The 19,552-nt window shown below is 39.3% G+C and overlaps 1 protein-coding gene across 2 annotated transcripts in view; it reads right to left on the bottom strand.

Moving 5' to 3' along the window:
• XPO1 (exportin 1) overlaps window positions 1-19,552 on the bottom strand; it is a 34,744-nt gene that overhangs the window by 7,126 nt on the left and 8,066 nt on the right. For both annotated transcript variants that reach the window (XM_066177862.1, XM_066177863.1), the window contains exons 3-16: window positions 19,405-19,506; window positions 15,400-15,472; window positions 8,163-8,224; window positions 8,041-8,085; window positions 7,772-7,953; window positions 7,262-7,310; window positions 7,048-7,167; window positions 6,796-6,924; window positions 6,043-6,201; window positions 3,495-3,692; window positions 2,786-2,924; window positions 1,277-1,458; window positions 314-470; window positions 2-165 (exon numbers count right to left, since the gene is read on the bottom strand). In XM_066177862.1, coding sequence (XP_066033959.1) covers window positions 2-165; window positions 314-470; window positions 1,277-1,458; window positions 2,786-2,924; window positions 3,495-3,692; window positions 6,043-6,201; window positions 6,796-6,924; window positions 7,048-7,167; window positions 7,262-7,310; window positions 7,772-7,953; window positions 8,041-8,085; window positions 8,163-8,224; window positions 15,400-15,472; window positions 19,405-19,506 — 1,761 coding nt within the window. The remainder of the gene's footprint in view (window position 1; window positions 166-313; window positions 471-1,276; window positions 1,459-2,785; window positions 2,925-3,494; window positions 3,693-6,042; window positions 6,202-6,795; window positions 6,925-7,047; window positions 7,168-7,261; window positions 7,311-7,771; window positions 7,954-8,040; window positions 8,086-8,162; window positions 8,225-15,399; window positions 15,473-19,404; window positions 19,507-19,552) is intronic.

Genomic DNA, 19,552 nt, shown 5'->3' with positions numbered 1-19,552 from the left:
CCTGTTGTGGCTGAAGGTCACAGATGATTGTGTTAATATTGTTCAGGATTTCATCAATGAATGGCATGACCTCTCCCACCTGAACCTGGACAAAGTGTCGGCGGCATTTTTGTGCTATTTTTATGAAGGTATCACAAGCCATGTCCTGGACACCGTCATGGGTTTCTAAATGGGGGAAAAAAAAAAAAAAAGGCAGTTACTGCTTTGTATTTAAAGCAGTTACTGCTTTGTATTTTTTCCCCTCTAGGTAAAGGCATCCTTTTTTTTTAATAATTAAAACAGCAAATTAAAAAAAAAAAAGGCAGATAATTACCATGCATAAATTCAAACAGCTTGTTGACTACTGTCTTCAAAAATTTCCAGTGAGCTCTCAAAAACCGTGGGTATTGACCTACTATGTACATTATATTTGATGCAATAATGGCTTTATTGTCCTTTCCTCGCTTTTGTTCACAGAGTCCCAGGAGATCCTACAACACAACAGATTCTTAGTTTCCCCTTCAAGTTAGTCTAGTTCCATTAAAAGCATTACAAGCATAACATTCTATAAGCAGCTATAATAAAGATGGTTGCCACAGTCAAGCTCAAAATCCAAATAAAGACATAAAAACCCAAACAAGTACATTAAGATTGGGGTGATGCAATCATTTAGTTTCATCCAAACCCTGATCACTGTGTTTTAAACTAAGGAATCTCCATTTTAAATTATAACTAAGGAATCCTGCAGGGGGAGTTCAACAAGCCTTATAGTACTCAATACTGGCTGAGTAGCTGATAGATAAAAATAAAGACTCGCATAAAATAGAATAAATTAAACTACGTCTTCTTTCTGACTTCAAACTAATTATTCTGTAACAATCTTTGTATGAGTTTTTAAACTCTGTTACTCTTGCAAAAATATTATCCACATATTAACCAAACTTTGAGTTTGATCAATGAATATACAGATATAGCAAAAGAGCATGGTGTTAGGCTAGTTACAGTCATGGGTTATTTTGCCATTTCATAAGCAATCCCTTTCCATCTCTTCTGCATCCCCAAAGAATACAATTCATCATAAATTAAATTTTATCTGATGAAAAAGCTACTTGGATCAATGCATTGTTCACCACTAACTTATTCATCACCCCTAAATTCATGATGTAAGATTTCCCATTCATTTTTTCCTATCCACCAAGGGAGCTTTCTAAGATCACACAGAGCAGTATTTCTACAAACTTGGTTTCTTCAGCATGAACTGAAGTGTGACCAAGCTGTTAGTTCTGCCCCACCATACCTTAATTACTGTAACCAGGAACCTCTTTTCATCTTCTTCATGCATGGCGCCGCTGATGGAGCCGATAGCCCAGCACAGGGTGTTCAGATTCTTCCACGACCACTCAGTTCCGTTCACTTGATTGTGAAGCTTTTCAGTCATAATTCGTTCTGTGTCTGCATAATCCAGATGTGTGAGATAAACTGAAAGACATCAACATGGAGCGTTATAAAGCAGCAGCCTGGATCTCAACTCCATAGGCAGTTACATAAAATCCCACTGAGGCTCTCAACTGTAATGTTTCCCTCCTGTAGTCATGACTGCATGAAGTAGTAATTGAGGCAGAAATTTGATCCAATTATTTTAAAGGTGGACAACAAATTTTATAGAGAATTTAAATTCTAAGGGATGTCAGCCAAACATCACATGCAGGTGATGTGCAGATTCTAAATCAATGCATGTTCCACATGATACCAAGGCAAATTTTTATCAAAAGGCATCTGTACTGATGGTCTGTAGGGAATATTGGATTGGCTGCCTATGAGGGACATTTATACAGTGTGTAACCCCACACATTTTCTACAGCTCTGTATTTTAGTGTCACCACATTTGCTGGTTGCAATAAGCCACGATTAAAGTGGAGCTGGTGCTCCTGAACAGGTCTGGGTGGAAGATTCAGGTATCACAACTCAGTCACTTACATCAACCCCTAATAGGATTAGTGTCTCCAATATAAAACTCTTAAATCCCAGCAAGTCAAGAGCAATTTACAGCTAGGTTCAGAAATAGATTTTTACTGTACCACAGAATACAGCTTCCACCACATTCTCCCCCATTTTTTTTCTCCAAGTGAATCTTATAGGTAAGATAACATAAGCAATAAAAATCTGACCTGTATTTTCATATAAATAATCTCATATCTGGCAATACAGCTTAGGCTCAGGACATAGAGTAATTGCTTCATGAAACAAAAATTGTTTTCACATTCTACTTGCAAATGTATTAGAACAGTTGTTTTAACACTGGCTATACCTACATCCCAAGCAGAAAGGTGAGAATAAAAATACCCACTACACCCACATACTCTTTGCATCTCACAAGCTTTGCAACACACACATTCCCAGTGCAACCTGTTGCTGAACACTCAGTGTTCCCATCTGCATGAGAGAAAATAAACTTAATATTGAGGGTCTAATGTCCTGAATATCTGACAACTCTACTCCCTTTGCTCCCTCAAGTTACAATTAGGACTCTTGACTTTTTCCTGCCTCAAAAAAGTCATTCATCACTGCAATACCTAAGGACAAAAATTAAGTAGTGCATTACTACTCCATCAGGTTGTAAAACACTATATGCCGCAAACAGGAAACTTCAGAGCTGCCACTGCCTCCTCCCTTTCCAGTCTGTGTAGTACTCCTTGCTGATAACCATTTCACCCACACAATAATTCACATCCTAAGATAACACACAGTAACACTCTGATGCAGCTGCACAGACCCACAGCACACAAACTGCAGCCACTTCACTTACCCAACGTTTCTCTCATGTTTTTATACAAGTTTATGGAATCCGTATCCTTCATGAATTCCCGAACTACTTCCCCTTGATCGTTTTCCACCACCAGGACTTCCTCAGGCTTGGCCATGCGGCTGACCATGAGCAATCGAACCTGGGAGAAGTTAAAACTCCATCAGACTGCACCAGCAATACTCTCCCAGCTGCACCAATGTCTCCAGAGCACTCGGCTCAGGCAGCCTCACCCACAGAAAAGCTATATCCAGCTGTACAGAAATGTCAGCGAACAAGCCATTAACAATAGAGCCTGCTGTCTTCTCTCCCTCCAATGAACAAGCTGAGTACTTAAAAAAACCCCAACCTATGTAGTGTTTATACTTTTCAGAGGTCCAAAATGCTTCTGTCATATTAGGGGTCTTTCAAGGACCACTTTTTCCAAACGCACAGGTTATCATCCAATTCTAACAGTCCAGCCTTTCTGTTCACAGAAACTCTTTAATACAGATTCATTTTTAAATTAAGTATCTTGAAGCTGAAACAGCACATTAATATTATTACATACTTGCATCATCCTAAAGTATTTTCACATTAATTATATAACTGGAGTTGAATCATCAGTTACTCTAATATAAGTTTTCTTATATCCCTCCTTACATGAAGCAAAATCTCTAATTCACAGACAGAATCTGAATGTTTACAGTGCCTTCACTTGAACATGGATTACCTTAGACAAAACAGGCAAATAAAGCTGTCTCCTTGGAGGAACATCAAAGTGTTGACTCCCCGAAAGCAGCGGAGAAGCTGACGTTGAGAACGGACTTTCCCTGTAGAGCTCAGCAGCTAAATGGTTCCAATACTCCAGGCAAATCTTGAAAATTTCAGTTTCTTCAACTTCTGATACCAGCAACATGTAATGAAGAGCCTGGAAAACAGTGGTTTGAACACCCAATTAGTGAGTATATCTGCAGATCAAACCACATTGCTTCAGGGTCAGTTATCCAAATTCTGACAAAATGCCAAATTAATCTGAGAGTTTGGAACAAGAGGCATTAACATTGCAATGACGTTACTTACAGGTCAGAGTCGTGACTGGCAGAGCGACTCAAAACCAAGGACTCCTGTCACTTATTGTTATTTTCAAAGTGTGTTTATATTCTTAAATCTGAAATAGCCTAAAGACATCTTAAAAATGCCATCACCAAAGCAGCCTGTTTGTTAACTATCAAAACCACAGCCTCTGGAGCTTCTGCAAGGCATTTTCAGAACCTCAAAAAAGCCTCACCAGCTGGTGTCAGTGATTGCTATTCTCAAGACTATTGCTGCTACTTTGTTCTGGATCCTTTGACCCTGGAATACTGCTCCATGGCTTTCAGAGAAGTCATCTACCAGAACATTTTCAACTTGTTTCCTGACAGACCAGCCAGAGCAGGCTGAGCAGGCAAAGCCACTGATGCAATTCTGACAAGCTCAGATACCAACTGGAGAAATTAAAACTACACAGGCAAACCTTTTTTGCCTAAGCTTATTATGCAGTCCCTGGTGAAAGATATCAAAGCAATTGCCCATTAGTGAACAAACAGAATGAAATTATAAAATCTGAAGATATTTTCATAGCTTAGGCACTCCAACAACTTGGAGCCTTTTGAAAGGTAAAGATCTGATTCAGCATCTCCACCTACAGTGTCAAAGGAGGGACTCAGGACAGCCATACGTTAATCTTTACACATCAATTTCTCTTGGTAATTTCATTTTAAAAAACTGATGCAGATTCCTCTGCTAGTCTACAGAGATTCAGTGAATCCATGGAACAATTTCAGGAGACCGGTTACATCCAAAGTGCAGGAATTAACATGTTAGAATGACACACAGCTTTTTAAAGTAAACCTGTACTTATGTTCTGTTACACCAGCACTTACAGAAGTTGAATTTGCAAACATTATAGGCAGGCGTAAGAACTCGGTTAAACATTTCACCAATTCTATACAAGACTGAAAGTCTTCAGAATCCAGTTTTGTAAATGTCTGGTTTACACAGTTCTTCCTAGGACAGCCTCTGTGTAAGTAGAAACTTGAGCCTTGAGCTGTGTGCCCCCGATTCCCAGTTATTTTAAAAGCTTACTACTTGCAAATTCAGGAATTCTCTGGAACTGTAATCAGCTGCTCTACTGAAAATAAAAAAGTGATACGTCTCTGAGTCCAAATCCTAAATGAGCTACAGTTTGATATTTGCAGCCAATTTTATTAATATATTCTTTTGTTTTGCAGAGGGCTACCTCCAAAAGATCTTCAGAACACTGCCTGGAACACAGTGGAATTCAGATAGGCACGCTGGATTACAGCTAATCAATCTGCAAAAAGTACTTCCCCCTCCCAATATACTGGTCTCCAGGTTTAAAAATTGAGGTGGTGTTTTTCTCCCCCTGTCCAAGGGGCAGTTCCTCAGCCTACAACCTCCCAACCTGTACATGCCTTGATTCTGCACACAGAAAATGGTCCAAGGGGACATGGAGCAACTTCCATTCCCTTGGAGTGGAGCAGTAGCAAAAAAGTCACCATAGAGAAGTTCAATCCCAGCAAAATTGTTATTCACAATTGAAACAACAGAACAGAAAACCGTAATAATTACAGCACGAAGCTGTACCCTCAGTGCTTTCCAACCCTTCATTCTGATCTCAATCTCCAGTATTTACCACAATCCCAGTGGTCTTACTGTCACAGTCACTTGGTAGAGCTCTGCCACAGGCACACACAGTCTTTATTACATAGAAAGCCTCATCCTTAAGGATTATTTGAAGCTTTTCAGTTGGGAAACAGCAAACTAGGCAAGAAGCTACATCAGGAAGGAGGAGCTGGCCTACAGCATGTGCTGGACCCTAGAGAGCTGCTCTGGATGCTCAGTGAAAACACAGACTGATGAACTCATAGCAACACACATTCGTCATCTGAGAGTTAAACAGAAACACATGAACCCACGGAAAAAGAATATATTCATTTACCTAGAAGCACTATTTGACACTTGCATGGAGGAACGCGTAAGAAGAGGGTGAGACAGTTAAGTTTTCAGACATTGCACTGGTAAAGGATCACTGAGAACAGAATGCCATTGAAGCACACTAGGAAACAAACCTTTTGAGGGGGTTTTGTATTTGTGACTTTGGGTTTTTTCTCTTACCCACTTAAAGAACAATGACCTAGAAATTCCATTAATATCACATCCTTTGAGCATGAGAACACACCTGCTGCATTTCTAAACCAATAAACCAAGCTACTTACCTCCATTAGTGTTTCCCTCAGATTTAACCTTTTTTCTATAAGTAGACCATGCTCCTTGAGGAACGTGCAGAGGAACAAACTGAGATTCTGAATGAAGTTCTGCTCATCATCCTTCCCATTTGAGTACGCAAGTCGGATGTTGGTATTTAAAGGAAGCATCTAACAAAAAGAAATCATCAAGAATTTCCCTTTTTCTACAGAATAACTACTCTGTATTAACAAGTACGTTGCTGTCTGTTTTTTATGAAGAACCTTTAAGATGGACCAACATTGCCAAGAGAGGAAAAGACTCTTAAAAAAACTCCTTCACCCATCTACTTACGATATAAATACACTGAGGAAAGGACTCATGTACCTGAATCTGAACTGCTCAGAGGGGAATCATCAAATTATATAAATTTGATGTATGGCTTTTAATGAGAATTTTTTTCTATCTCTTCTAAAGGTTAAAAAGAAACTTGCAGAAGTTAGGTCAGTTTAGGTCTTCAGACACACAGTTCACATTTCCTCATGAGACAGCCCAAGTGATCAAAATATCTCTTAAATTAATCAAATCAATAGAGCAAGAATACAGCTGCAATCAAGTTCAGAAAAACACACTTGGCATCTTCTGATCAAGCCACAAATACCACCAAAGAACAATCCTTTTCCAATCAAGAGCTCTATAATGAACATAAACCTGCCAATATAACTTTCTACAGAAAGGGATTTTGAGATATGAAATTCAAAGGGAGATTTCTGAAAAATATTTACCTGTTTTAACTGCATCATGGTCAGTGTAAAAAGTGTTACAAACTGTTCTTCATACTGGCTTACACTAACACCTGCAATCTCTGTGAGGCACTTCAAAGAGACATTTCGAAACATAGGAACATTTAAGAACTGTTGAGAGAAGGAAAAAATAAAGAGTATTACAGAAGTGTAGTACAGTTCTTCTGCAACTTGTATTTAAATTTAAGAGCTGTGAGTTGTTTTTTTGTTTTTGATTTTTTTTTGCAAGAGTACCTTGTATATTAGTGTGCTGATTAACTTGGTCTCAAATATATACCCCAGAGGAATCCAGTTAAGGAATCGTAGCAAAGTTTCCAAAGTTGCATGGACTAAGGGAGCATTTTGGGAGTTTTCCTGTAAATGACCATTTAAGAGTTTATGACATTGTGACACTGTTAGGCACAAAGGGGAAGAATTTTGAAAACATCATTAAAGAAATGTGACTTACCATCACAAACTGACACAGCTGAAATATCTGAGAGAATTCATTGCACATGCTGTAAAAAAAAAAAAATAATTAAAAACTAAGCATTTCTGTATTGCATAAATCAAGATTTCTATGCACACAGGACAGGCCCTTAAGAGCTATGCCCATGGAGGCATTCAAAAGCCACCTGGCTTATCCTCATTTTGATGGTAATAATGCATATTTGAAGTAGCTTGAAGCCTGTGCCTGAAAATTCTAAGGCAAGAAGGAACTACAATCAATCAGTGCTGAATGCTGTGTTAAAAGCGGAGGAACCATCAGCCAACAGATGTTACTTGCAGCAAGGTACAAGTCCCTGTGTGTACAAAAGGAAGCTAGGGATCCCCTAGGAGTACTGCTTCAAAGAAAAATCAGTAACCCTCTTGGGCTCAGAAATGGAATTACACAGCTGTAGGTGTTCACACAAAAGCTCCAAGTGAGAGCAACTATTTAGTCTACTCTGTTCATTAAGATTTAAACGGATATACTTGCCTGTCTTTCAAATGCTTAGCTTTTACTTGAGTAATCTGGCCACTGGAAAAATCAAACACTTCTTCACTCAGCAGTTTCAGGATCACCATGTTGTTCTGGCAGAGGCTCTCACTGGTCCTGCTCGCTCCCACAATATCGCTGATAAACGTCGGCCAGTGCTTCGGCCACTCCTGTTTCAGGATCTGCCCAGGGAAGCGGCCACACGTGAGACACACAGCAAAGGCAGAGACTTTACTATAAGGTTTAAAGTGTTATGAACTCTAGCTTACCTGAACAAGAATCATATTCAGTTTTCCAATATACACTTTCTCTTTCTGGAGAAAAGAAGAGAAGAGTCAGGTTTTGCATAACACTCCCCTCCCTCATCCTCCCCTGAGAATTCTTCACTTACTTCTACACACGTTGGGTCAGATGAGGTCTTGATAATTAGGCCAACAACGTATTTTTTAATACCTGCAGAAGAGGTAGGGATTTATTTTCAGCTATGCCAGATATCACAGATGTAGCAACAAGTACTTCTGAATTCAGATTCTTCATGGTTTTAAACCAGAAACACTTTTAACAGGCCAGATAAGCATGCATCAGTGAGCATCCTTCTTATGTGCTACATGGGAAAAACACCTTCATCAATCCTGACAGGGGATATTTTAGATGTATGAAATGGCTTTACACCTAAACTATTTCAAAAAAGAAAAAGACCAAGGACTGCAGTGTCCTAGCAGTAATTTGTATCAGATCAAAGTGAACTCAATAAACAGAACTTCCTAAGTGTGACTCCAGTTTTAATGCCAGCTTTGCTCAAGTGCACAGAAAGCTTTGACACATCACCTGCACTGCATGCAGATGTTCAGAGGTGCTCCAATCTACTTAGGTGATTCATTTAAAACACAGGATTTCCTATGCACAGCATTTTAAAGTCAAACACTGTGCCAGAGCATAACAAAGCTTCCCCTGTGAAATCCTAGAAGAACAGAACTCAAAACTTCATTCACTAACACGGCACAATTTGAATGTCTACCACTGGGTTGTTATAGCAGATATGGATGCTGTGAGTCCACAAACTCAGTAAATATTGCTTTATTGCTTTTCCTTTTCCTTACATTGGCAATCGGCCAACCAGGGGCAGACTGTGTTAAACCTGTTCATTTGATTGTCTTTCTTCTACAAATGTTTTTAAATGATTTTAGAGTTTTCAGCTCCAGCACAAAACCAGAAAAACCCCAATCACTGTAGGAAGGTACACTGCCCAAAGTTTCATTTTGCCAGCTAAGCCTCAGCTCAGCCTAAAAAATCCATGGAAGCAATGACTTCCCAAGTCTCAATATCCATTCTGTAGAGAAACAGCCAACTCCCAAGAAAAGGCAGGCACAGAGGGCCTGGATTCACGACCCAGGTGAACATTCCAGGAGTTCAGCTCTGACACCATGCTTCAAACCGGGCAAGTGTTTTCTTGTCATAAGGAAGTTGGAGAATTGGTGGATGCTTTGCCAGTCAAAGTCATGAACCCAAAAATCTTGTTTCAATCATTTCTTCAATAAGAGAAGTCAGCTGACCCATATGCAGACAACATGCATATGCTGAAGATTTCAGAAGTTGTCACTTCAAGGAGAAGAATGTCTTCTGTTGAAGACATTATCCGCAGCCTCTGTTCTAAGTTTTAAAACTTGTCTAAGACTTGACCAAATTTAGTAGGGTTTTTTTATTATTATTTCAGGCTTAAGCAAGAGAATTAAAAGGGACAGTTTATTAATCGCATCCTCATGAAATCTGGAAAAACTAGATCCAGACTTTGAGCCATTAGACATATTCTAGACAGGAGCTGTTCTACAGGTAGTTCCAATTGCAAGTGGAACTATTCATCATCATCAACTGGGATCAATCCCCATTGCTCCAGGAGAATGGTCATTATTAAAGGATCACTGTCAGGCACTGGGTAAGAATTATTACCAAGCACTGGTCTGACATCATAGTTCCAACTGCAAGTCCATGGTATTTTCCATGTTGCTGCATCAATGGCACTGTGCTATTCAGTAACAACTTGAATACTGTGCTGCCATCAATCCAGCCTTAAGACCAGCAGAGGAGAACAGCTGCTCTGCTTCACAGCTTCTCCATTAAAAAATAAAAATAGGAGTAAAAATGGTGACCACAGCTCAAAAAACAACCTAAAAAGTTTGCTCCTTTTCACACATCACATTGCAGGCTCCTGAGGTCGTCCATCCAGTGAAAAAAGTCATATTCTTAATCCCCTAAAAGCAGCAGCAATCCAATTCTCTAATGCTCTTTTTGGCTCAGATGTCATTTTCTACTTTTTCTTTTTTTTTACTTCAAGTGTTATGGTTCCTGCTCCATACTTAATAGCTCATTTATTTATCATTCCATAGGAAAGTTAACTTTCAGCAGAACAAATACATGTTAAATTTATATTCTGACAAAAGTCAACCCAGAGGCTCACTGCCATTTTTCAGCAGAACCTGTCCAAGAAACTGTTCAGGGGTAGTAATCCATGGGATAAGCTAAAAGCACCAGATTTTGGGAACTTAAAAGGAAGTGTTATATTATAAAGGAAAGCACATGCACAAGCCCCACAACCAGTGCCTAGAAGGTCTCCTTCCATCAGAGAAGCAGCTGAACAAGTCTTGAATAGGCCAACACCACAACTGCCAACTTCAGGCCCTTCACTGAGCCAAGCAGGAAGAGACTGACAGTGCAGGAAAACAGACCTTCCAATAAAACAAAACAAAAGCCACACAACCACAATGCCCAGGACACACAAAATGTTCTGCAAAGATTATCTATCTGATCTTGCAACTGCAAAGGGAGCAGACCGTGCTCCAGGCCTGGACCAACCCCATGGCTGGAATTTTGTGGAAAGCTAAGCCCAAGAAATACTAGTGTACAAAGTACCATAAAAGGGATGACAGAGCAAGGGCATGAACTTGAGGCCTTTTGGAACATTCCTGGATGTCCATTAGATACTGTCATCTTTCTGTGAAAGTTGCTCCTCGACAGAGAGGCAAACATCCAGTAAAACTGAAACACTTCCTGGAGGGAAAGTTGTTTTCCCAAGCGACGCCACGCTTAGAGTGGAACTAGGACAGTGAGGAACGTCACATTATTAAACACGAGTACTTTCTGCAGCCTGAACTTGAGGAAATATCCTACAGTTTAACCTTTGTATGTGCTCTAGGAAGCCATTACCTCTCCTGCACACTCTGTACCCTGAGCACAGAGCTCCTGTCACAGCCCAGTACAGCAGGTAAATAACCATGGTCACAATCAGCAAACACACACCTGCAACAAACCCACTTCTTGTCCTCAAAGCACAGAAGCACAGCTTTCTGTGCAATCACAGAGCACGAGCATTTAACAAGTGTCAGAAATTATTCTAGCTGGTGCTGCACATGCAAGCTCATTTTAATGTACTAAGATTAATAAAGTCTCTGCCTGTATTAAAGAATAATATGCACAAATGAATCAGGTGGGCAATGTAACTCTGCAAATTAATATTATTTTGCAATCAAAATTAGAATTTCAAATGCTAAAGCTGAGCTGTCCCCTCAGGGCATGTTTGTACGCATACACACTTACACTGAACTCTTTAGTCCCAAAATGTAGTCAAAATACCATCTTATTTTCAGCGATAAGAAACAAAGCTTTCCCGTACAGCCCCACAATCATCTCTACCCCTCAGTGATGAACTGAATCAACCCATGATCCATGCTTTTCAACACAAAACCCATGAAAACTCTGAAAAAAGGTGGAGTTTGTCTTCACACAGGAGCAGAAGTGCCATGTAGCTCATCCCCTCTTCCTTACAGAGAACCAAAGAAACATCATCTTCATGAAGCAGGCCAGGAACTTCCATTAAAATATCTCATCGGTGCACAGAAACACCTCCCCTACAGCAGCTCCCAATCCACCAAAAGCTTTACACTCAACTCTAGGACCTTCCTGGAAAACACTGAACTGCATCTCTGAACACTTCACTTTCTCATTTCAGAATGAGAGAAGTTGTACAAGCAATTTGCTTTTCGTAATGAAGAAGTGCTTTATCCACTCCAGGTCCAAACGCTCCAGACAACCTCGCTCTGTTCAGGGGAACAGTATTTCATTTCACAATGCAGGATTAATGAAACGTATCACTGCACTGAAGACCAAAAAGCCTTTCTTTGCAGGCAGGTTTTCACACTGCCAGAGAAAATCCTTTTGAGACCACAGCCCTTTAATGAAATGCCATCCTTTCTGAGTGTTATTAAACAATCAGCTCTAAAGGATATTTGAGTTTAAAGCAATTTAGCATCACACCTCAATAAACCAAGAACTCAAAGTTGAGAATGGCCCAATCCCCTGGCAAGGAGCCAGGTTCAGCACTGCCTGGGATGTTCTGGAACACATCACCCGCCCCAGCCAGGCTTCAATGGAAACCACATGACATCATTTGTATATGTGGAAGATGCCATTATAAATCACCCAGAGCAAGGCTAACCACTGCTGGAGGCTAGGACCAAACATGTCTCAAGGCTGAACATGCAGCTCAGGCATCTGATTGAACTGAATCTTACCCTATCTGAGCCCCATAAACTCCACTTTTGTCTGCAGAACCAACTGGTTCCCACTGCTAACTCCTAAAGCAAACCAAAAATCAAGAAAAACAATGAGATATCATGTCAGTATTTTAGAATGATAAATTGATTGTTTTGCCCAGTTCTTGATTCAGAATTAAAGGAAGATAAAAATGAACTTTTCAAAAGTGGTCACAAACAACACCACCTGAGGAACAGAAAGCTATTTTACAAAAGTTAAAACACAGCAGGGCCAGAAAAGTTCAAACCCAAAAGCTATTTTAAAACAAAAGAAGAACTTCAGAACAGAGCTTCAAGTCTGAAGAAGACATCTGAAGAAAACATTTACCTCCTTGCATTTGAAATTCAAGGCTGGAAGCTGAAACCCTCCAGCATACAGACAGAAACATTACCAAACCTCTGGCTAACCTCACAGCCCAACAGGTCATTCTGATGTACAACTTGTAAAAAAACAACAACAGCAGCAGCAACAACAACAACAACAACAAAAAAACCACAAAAACAAACCTGTAAAAAAAGTTATAGTTCATGCTCTGTAATTAACAACATTGCTTTATTTCTCGCAACAAGTTTCAGGAAAGTAGTTTCAAAACCTTTTTTTATTCACTGACCATTTAATTCAGATCTGCTCTTGACTTTAACTCTTAAGCACTGCTGTTGCTAAAAAGGGGGAACAGTGTAAATTCATTGATTTTCCTCTTAACCAACAGTAAGATTTGTCAGCTGTATTTATTACACAAACCAACCAGACATGCAGCAGACGTGTTTTATAAATTACAATAAAAGGTAAAACTGATTTGAAACTTGCATGATTTGCTTTGTCACTAAGCATCCCATTGTACACCAGGTTTCAGTTTCCTGAACACACATTCCACCAGCTACACTTCAAACAGGAAAATCCTGTCAGCCAAAGAATGGCTGGAGTCAAGAAAACCTCAATTTAACCAGCCTTCCTATCTCCCAGGTAATCAAGCCACCTGAATGAGCTCTGGAGCAGCTCTTTTGTACCAGGCAGTATCATCAGCCAAATAAAAAAATGAGAAAAACAACTACCACAGACCAGATCAAACTGGATTAGAGATGAAACAGATTCTCCCTCCTACACCACTGAGGCCAAGCTGGATAAAATACCATGGTACAGAAAATACATTTGGTTCCTCTTCTACCACACAAGAAAATGCCAGCTAACCCAGCTTCCCCTGAACAGGATAAAAGTCAATCTCACAATTTTAGTTTGTCAAAGGGAAAATGCTTTAAAAGGTGAACAAACAGCACACTTTTGTTAGTATAAAGGATTTTTTTATTTCTTCTGGAGTTTTCATAGATATGTAAGTCAGAAAAGGTAAGAATAGGATACCTCAAGATGATTACACAACCACAGACAGTAACTTTATTTTGGCTAGTTACACATGGAGTAACTGCATCTTCTTAGGTAGCATGAACCACTCCATCAGCACTGTCACTGTTAGAGATAAAATGACCCAAAGCACAGCCAGCAGCAACCTCATCCCACCACCACTGATTCTCAGCTTTCCCAGGCAGTAAGAGCACGAATTTTAAGACCCTGAATTACATCCTGTGTTTGGCACTTGCTCAGTTCCAGACTGTCAAGTTATGTCCACCCCTGTGACATCTGCTCTACATCTCCCTTCACCAGTGGGCAATACACCTAACTCCTTTTCCTACTGCTCTGCTCCCACAGCCAAAAACTTTGGGACAACAACTTCAAAATGCTGAAACTAAGAGCTCATAGCCAAGGATGTAACAAAATATGACTCAACTGAGATACTCCAATAATTAAAAGCACAAAGAACAGTTCACTTTAGCTAACTAAGGTGCCACTTTCAGTTTCTCGAAAGGGCCTAGTTGTGTTTGAGCCTTAGCTGAAACTGTTCCCTAGAAACCTCCAACAGCAGAATGAATGGAAACTTCACTTTCACTTTTACTTTCAAAGACAGCTACCCTTTGCCAACCTATAGTTGGAAGGGATAAGGGGAAGGTGAGAAGAGGAATAAGCACAAAACTGTAGAAGTCTCTCTCCATGCATTTGTTTTCTTCAACACTTAAAATTCCATTTCAATTAATACAGTTTCAGAACCTAAGCACTAGCAGTAAAAATTTAAAATATGTCTCAGCAGGGTTAATAAAAACTCACAGCAGAACACAGAAATTTGGAACTTTTAATCAGTTCCAAAGACCAGCTTTTAGTAAAAAAAAAAAAAAAAACAAACAAAAAAAACCACAAAAAAACCACAAGTTTAGTGACACCATTTAGTGTCAAAAATTTAAAGTGGTTGCACTTAATGTTTTGAAGTCCAAGTTGTGATGGCTTGACAGCCAACCATACGAAAAGCACTAACCCTGTCACCACAGGGGTACCTCCATTTACTGTAGCAAATGTCTGATAGTCAGCAACATTGCAAGCTACAGGGGAGGGGAAAACCCATAAACTAAACACAGAATTTATTTAAAGACTTCCAGCTTCCTTGCATTGATGGGAGACTGGGGCTTACCCTACACTGCACCAATTACAGCAACCTGCCTGTTTATACACTTCATTAAATAAACCCAACTGCACAGTACCTTCCTGCCTAACAGAATGAGTGACCATCAATAGGTAACAAAGTGCATTTACTTATGTTTCTATTTTAAAATCATTGTAGCTGCTTACGACTTCAAAATAATCACACAAACCTACACAAGGTAACAAGTGGGCCACAGAGTCTACCTGGGGCTGCATACTCAGCTCCCAGAGGGTGAAGAAAACAAAACCTCCTGTGCCAGCACAGAGAATGAAAACCTCCATCTCAATGCCAGGGGCTCACCTCAGATGGTTCAAAACTATCAGTCACACCTTTTCCACAGATTTACAGAACTTCAGCTGCTCACCAACCCACTGAGACCACTATCACAAAAGTGAAAAGATGTGGTTTCATCATTCAGGATACTGTAGCACACGACAGAAGGTTACATAAGAGACTGACAGTCTAAATCTAAGTTAATACACAAAGTTGTGAGGAAGAGACAAAAATCCCTCCCTACCTTCGCACTGGTTCCTTGGAAGAATCTTCCATCTTGTTTTTATCACATTTTCCAAGATCTGCAGTCCATAATACTGAAATTGGAGAAGAACAAAATGTGAGTACATTACTGTAGGACTAACTAACTTGCAGGACTCTCATTCAATCAGACATTCACACTTAACATCTAAGACTTCGAGATTATTAAACTAACAATTTTATTAAATATATGTCTATTCACCCATTTACTGAGGTTTCATGCATTTTATTTTCTTGTTTGATTCTTGTCTATACTAAGTCCTGCTGTTTGATCATGCTCACACCAGGAGGGAAGAAAAAAACAATAATGAAAAGCCCTCTGGCAAACAATTCTGGCTAGCTGGAAAAGTAGCAGACAGATATGAATTTGTATCACAAATGACTGCTCCTAAGTTTGAGTATTAACACAACCAGGCTCCTAAAATATTTAGCAGCTTGGATGGTGTCTCAAGCTTCCTATTGTTCTTCTAAAAGCTGGAAAAAAAAAATTCTCTTAGCATCAAATGTCCTGACACTGGCACTTTCTAGAGAAAGTATTTCCCAAACTTCACTGGTGCGTTACTTTAGGAACAGCAAGACAACCCACAGGTTTATTTAATTTCAATCCCCACCCCAATATGGCAGCTATTTCTACTATTTAAAGATGAACTTTTGTGCTCAGTCAAAGAACAATAAAAATGTGAATAAGCTCTTGGAAATCATTTTACCTTTCAGGAATTCCTTCCTATGTTCTTACCCGAAACCATTAAGGTTGCAAATGGCCATTCCCTCTGCCCATTTGTCCCTACTGCCAACTCACAGTAACAGGGAAAGGAGTTTGTCATGGTACAACTAAAGAACTTTAATAAGTAAAACCCCATTAGCATGAATAGACAGGAGAGAAAAGGGGATGAGGAGTTTTACTTTTATCTACAGTGGATTAGGAAGAGAAAAAAAAAAAATCAATGCCTGAAAGGTAAACTCAAGTTTTCACAGTTCCAAGTTTGGCTGAGAATAAGAGTTCCTCTTTAAAAAGGTTAGTTGTTACACCAAGTAGGATCATTAGCATTTCCACCAAAGGGATCATACAGACTTCAAGTCAATTTAAAAAAACACAATGTAGACCGTCCCAAGCTACATTGTATTAGAAGAGCATTTTTGCTGTTCTCATCTTAACATAACCTACGTCCCCTTGCTTCTCTCTCTGACCCCAGCTCCCAGGAGATTTCAGGTGCACATCCTACATTTGCAAAATATTCTGTCCCCTTCCAAAACCTTGGACACCAAGAAAAAATTATGAATTACAGAAAGTTGGCAGGGTGTTTTTATTTCCTCCATGGTCAGCAGCAAAAGCTTATCAACTAGATTTTAACCTTATCAACTAGTTGGCAGGGTGTTTTTATTTCCTCCATGGTCAGCAGCAAAAGCTTATCAACTAGATTTTAACCTGTAAATTGATTTAATTATGTGACATAAAAGCTAAATGAAATCAAGGGAATTTTCATGAAGGAAAATGTGCAAAAACATTATTAAGCAAAATGCTTCACAGGAATTGATTTCAGCCACTCCTATAAATTTACAGACACCATCTGCAACTGATCCAGGCTCATGATACAAAACATACTTACAAAAGCTCTTAACAATGCTGACAGTATGAATATTTATATCAGACACTGCTAACTTTCCTGAAGCACATCTAAACTCTAGTGAAATTTCTAGGTTCTACAGGCACGTACATTGATTTTTCAGGTATCAACCAACTAGAAATGCTCATTTTCTCCACAAGTGAACTTACTTAGCTTTTACACCAGAATGGCAAGTCTAGTTTCACTTTAAATAAACACTAGAGGACCAAATGAAACTCAAGTAAAAAAAACTAACAACAAACTAAGGACAGACCTCCTCTTCAGTGGGTTTTTCCCTCACTGAGAATTTCCTGGAGTCAAAGAAAAGTACAGACACCTCTAGCAACGTGCCACACCCATCCCTCATTACCTGCTCAAGACATCTCATTTGGGTTCATGGACCTTAAGCTGTTCATGCTGCAAAGGTTTCTGTTCAATTCTTTTGTGACTTCAGTTCTGCCCTCTGCAGTGTCTCGTCCACATCTTCCTCAGTCCCAGAAATGCTCCTTTTCCCTAACACTCACATGTCACACCCAACAGCAGCAGCAGCAAAATCCCTGTGTACAACCCTCACCTGCACACATCCTCCTTGCCACACCACACTGGGGGGGCTCCATCAGCCCCACATCCTACAGGGGGCCTTCGGGGGTCTGTACTTTGTTTCATTTGATGGTTCTAATTACGCTCATTTCTCTGATAATGAGAAACACCACTCCCAAAAAAGTCACTGATACTAATTACAAAGTTCTGCCTTTTAAATCAACTACTGCAACAGCACAGGTGAACACATTTTAACCCTGTGACAGAAGACAGAAGCATTTAAAAAAAACTAAATTGCTCTTGGTTTGCTCATTGCTAATTGTCTAGCACTAATTCAATGCTCAGTTATGAAGATGAGGGACAGGCAACAGCAAAAGACTCAAAAAAAAAAAGAAAAAAAAAAGCATGAAATGATCCCTATGGTAGAAATTTCTATGGCACCCTTATTACTTATTTAATGCACCGAGTCCCTTTCCCTCCCACCTCCCAAGAAACAAAAAACAATTGATGAACAGAATTCAGTTAAAGGGAATCAAAAGGGTAGACCTTGTGGAGGCCTGCCGTCAAAGCCTAGCTGTGTCAGTTGCACAGGAAGACACCCCTTTTCTTCCTATTACAAGCAATCAACATAATGGAACATTATGATTAATATCAGGTAGTGTTAACAGCTTTAATTAAAGAAAAAATATGATTGCATAAAAGCCAAATGTCATAGTGCATAAATTTAGCACCAAATCATTTGCAATTTATGTAAATGGAAGAATTCTTTACCTGTTGCTTTCTTTCTGTTCCTCTAATCATCTCATTTTTCACAAGACAAATTTGAGTTTTTAAAAATACTGTTGATAAATCAACTTAAACATTAGTAATGTCTGTCAGTATAAAAAGCAAAGTTTACCAGGCAAGCAAACAGGCAAACACTGTTACTTAAAGGTGCTTAAAGGTGTTACTTTGAGGAAGTTCTTTAAACTGTTTTCCCCTCAACTTCAGAGCTCAATGAAAAAAAAAAATGAACTGTTTCACGAATACCACATGATTTCAGAAACCATCCAAACACAATTTATTTTTCTGTCTGAACACAGTGTGTATCCAGCAGAAAAACATGCATGTCAGTTATTTGAGATAATAATCATCCAACCTAAGAGAGTGAAAACACATTTTGATCATCTGTTTGGCTTAAACTTCACAAGTCTTAGGTAAAGCATTTCAAATTGCAGAAAAAGCCCTGAGTGCTGCCCATTGTAGCCTCTATCATGATGGATGGATGGATGGATGGATTTCCAACAGCAGTACAAAGCAAATGTGTTCTGCATAGTAGCAAAGAGCTGAGGTACTACAAACTTCCAGGTGCTTAATCCTTATTGATTGCTCAAAACCTTGGCCTAATAAGGATTGTTTTGTCTTTAATACACCTAGGGACAAATTTTCTCCTCAGTTACATGCACATGGCTGTCATTATGATCACACACAGCCAAGCACTTACCCAAGGACAAAATGTGGCTCTAGGAGACTCTTCATTGCTCAGATTTATACAGACACAATACCAATCTTGCTAACTGGCATAATGCTTGTATGTGCCTTGAAAAAAATGCTGTGTATCCAAATTAGCTCATCCTCAAAAAAAAAACGGGGGAAGGGGAGGGAGAAGCTCTTGGCAATGTAAAAGGAATGCTGAATTTTTTTTTTCATTTACAGTTCTTGCTTAAAGCCAACTTTGCGAACAAGACAATCAAAAAAATATGGTTTGAATCAAGAAAGTCTATGGCTAAAAATGAGATACCTTCCTCAAAGTTTATGAATGGAAGAAAGAGGAAAACCAAATAAATAAAAGTTAATTTGCTTACTTTGGTATTCATGTTCTGAGAGAACTCCAAAATAGTATCAACTCTTGTCCACGCATCAGGATGTTCTTTTAAGTGAGTCAACACTTCTTGTGCCATTCTTTGCTGAAAGAAAGTTTGATTTGAAAAAAGTGTTAGCATTAGATTATTT

Source organism: Chamaea fasciata, unplaced genomic scaffold (assembly GCF_029207755.1).
Source record: "Chamaea fasciata isolate MVZ Bird 193981 ecotype frontalis unplaced genomic scaffold, bChaFas1.0.hap1 SCAF_3, whole genome shotgun sequence".
Taxonomy (NCBI): Eukaryota; Metazoa; Chordata; class Aves; order Passeriformes; family Sylviidae; genus Chamaea; species Chamaea fasciata.
Note: the sequence above shows the minus strand (reverse complement) of the source record. Positions and strands in the feature narration are given on the sequence as shown.